Genomic DNA, 2,298 nt, shown 5'->3' with positions numbered 1-2,298 from the left:
AAGGAAGGAAGGAAGGAAGGAAGGGGTATCCAAATAGGTACCAGAAGATGGATGCTGTGGGTGTTGGTTGAACACTAGAAAGGGTGATGAATGGATGGACAGAGGAATGTTTGGGTAGACAAAATAAATGGATGGGTGGATGGATGGATGGATGGATGGATGGATGGATGGATGGATGGATGGATGGATGGATCCCAGTGGTCCCAGAAGCATCTGTTCAATGATCTTTCCACCTACCTATTGACCAACAACCCATTATCCATAACCCATCATAAATCATCCATGATCAACCATCATCCCCCATCTCTCCATGGCTCCACACATCCTTGTACTCTCCATCCCTCTGGCCTCCACATTCCCACCGCCATCTCAAGTCCCAGAAGCACTTCCCAGACTCCCAAAGCTTGAAAGACCATATGAGAGCTTCGATGCACCATGGGTGCAGATGGGGCCTGAGCCCCCCTCACCTGTCACGACATCAGTGGACACGTGGTCAGTCCTTTTCCCACCTTGCAACCCGTAGAGGTGGAAGCGGTACCGCCGGGATGGGGACAGATGTCTCCATCCATCTCACCCAACATCCAACCCAATGCCCTAAACAATCCTGCGATCATCTCTCCAATTCTCTCTACATCCACTCAAGCTTTCACCTCTTCCATCACCCATTTCCCATGGGCAATCTTCCATCCTTCAGGACATCTAACCACCCACCAGGAATGCACCATCCCTCTCTACTTCCCAGTTCCATCCAAACACTCATCCATCTCTGACCTTCTTCCATCACCCTGGGAAGAAATCCACTCACAATCCAGTCCAGAATCCATTCAACCATTCAGTTCTTCAATCATCATGATCATGATGGAAGATGATAATAATGATGGTGATGATGATGGATGATAGATAAAGAGGATGATGAAAATGATGGTGGAGGATGGCAGGTGCTGGTCAATAGGTTGGTAGAAGGGTTGATGATTGATTGGCTTGTGCTGGGATCTGTGGTAATAGATGGCAGGTAGAGATGAGATGGCCATGATCTCTTAATCCATTCATACTGTGATCCATCTGCTGCTCTAACCATTCCCCTCACCGGTAACAGCTTCAGTGGAGGTATGGTAGACCCTCTTCCTGCCCCGCAGCCCATAGAGGTGGAAGCGGTAACGCTGGGAAGGGGACAGCCCCGGAACTGTCACTGAGCGGGACTCGCCATCAATGGGCAGGGCCTGGGGCTGGCCCTGGGCATCCCGGTACTGCAGCGTGAAGGAGTCAAAGGAGCCCTCAGGGACTCTCCACTGCAGCTCCACAGAGTCGGGTGTGACACTGGAGACTCTCAGTTCCTTCACCACTGCCCGTGCTGGGGTGGTTGCAGATGGGGCCTTAGTTTGGTGTTGTTCATTCTGGGGCTCCTCTGAGGGCACTGGCAGCTCCTCTGGCACAGCTGCAGCTGCAGTGGAAAGGGGATAATGATGGACATGGGCATCCAAAGATCCATCCATCCATCCATCCATCCATCCATCCATCCATCCATCCACCTGCCCTCAATCCTCTGACCTTCCCCATCAGCTGTGATGATGTCAGTGGAGACACGGTCAGTCTTCTTCCCACCCCTCAGCCCATAGAGGTGGAAGCGGTACCGCCGGGAAGGGGACAGCCCTGGCACTGTCACTGAGTGCAACCCGCCATCGATGGGCAGAGCCTGGGGCTGGCCCTGGGCGTCCCGGTACTGCAGTGTGAAGGAGTCAAAGGAGCCCTCTGGGACGCTCCACTGCAGCTGCACAGAGTCAGGTGTGATACTGGACACCTTCAGCTCTCCCAACACTGCCTGTGCTGAGGGGGCCTCAGTTTGGGAATGCTCAGGTTTGTGGTCCTGAGCTGTAGGGGCCTCAGTTGTGGATGCCTCATCTGTGGGGTCCTTTGAGGATGGGGGCAGATCCTCTGGGTTGCCTGCAGAAACAACAGAGAGAGGACAATGATGGGTGTGGGCATCGGTAGTTCCATCCAAACATTCATCCATCATCCACCCAACTATCTAGAATCCATCATGCAACATTTCATCCCAGACCCTTCTCACCATTCCCTCCTCACCCATCACTGAGCACCCATTTACCCCAGCCCCATTCAATCAACCACTGACTCTTCCATGGACTGAGCACCCATTTACCCCAGCCCCATTCAATCAACCACTGACTCTTCCATGGACTCACTGATTAGCATCTGCCATCATCCACCATCTTCATCATTGTCATAATCAACATGAACCATCATCTTGATTCATCCAATATCCACCATCATCCATCCATC

General features: G+C 52.4%; 1 protein-coding gene across 1 annotated transcript; it reads right to left on the bottom strand.

Moving 5' to 3' along the window:
- Nucleotides 1-828: 828 nt before the first annotated feature.
- On the bottom strand, nucleotides 829-2,014 carry LOC120502900 (tenascin-X-like). Its single transcript, XM_039710863.1, has 3 exons — nucleotides 1,549-2,014; nucleotides 1,088-1,441; nucleotides 829-993 (listed from the first exon to the last, which is right to left on the bottom strand). Exons 1-3 carry the CDS (start codon nucleotides 2,012-2,014, stop codon nucleotides 854-856), a joined length of 960 nt encoding a protein of 319 aa, XP_039566797.1. The 3' UTR covers nucleotides 829-853.
- Nucleotides 2,015-2,298: the final 284 nt, after the last annotated feature.

This window comes from Passer montanus, unplaced genomic scaffold (genome assembly GCF_014805655.1).
Source record: "Passer montanus isolate IOZ18808 unplaced genomic scaffold, ASM1480565v1 scaffold2352, whole genome shotgun sequence".
NCBI classification, from domain to species: Eukaryota; Metazoa; Chordata; class Aves; order Passeriformes; family Passeridae; genus Passer; species Passer montanus.
Note: the sequence above shows the minus strand (reverse complement) of the source record. Positions and strands in the feature narration are given on the sequence as shown.

What these genes read in the sequence shown, in the direction of transcription:
- LOC120502900 (XM_039710863.1), bottom strand. Translation starts at nt 2,014, where the DNA reads ATGATGGATGAATGTTTGGATGGAACTACCGATGCCCACACCCATCAT. An exon ending in CATCACAGCTGATGGGGAAG is followed by an intron (nt 1,442 to 1,548) that starts GTCAGAGGATTG and finishes TTTCCACTGCAG; the next exon opens with CTGCAGCTGTGCCAGAGGAG. An exon ending in CTCCACTGAAGCTGTTACCG is followed by an intron (nt 994 to 1,087) that starts GTGAGGGGAATG and finishes CTATTACCACAG; the next exon opens with ATCCCAGCACAAGCCAATCA.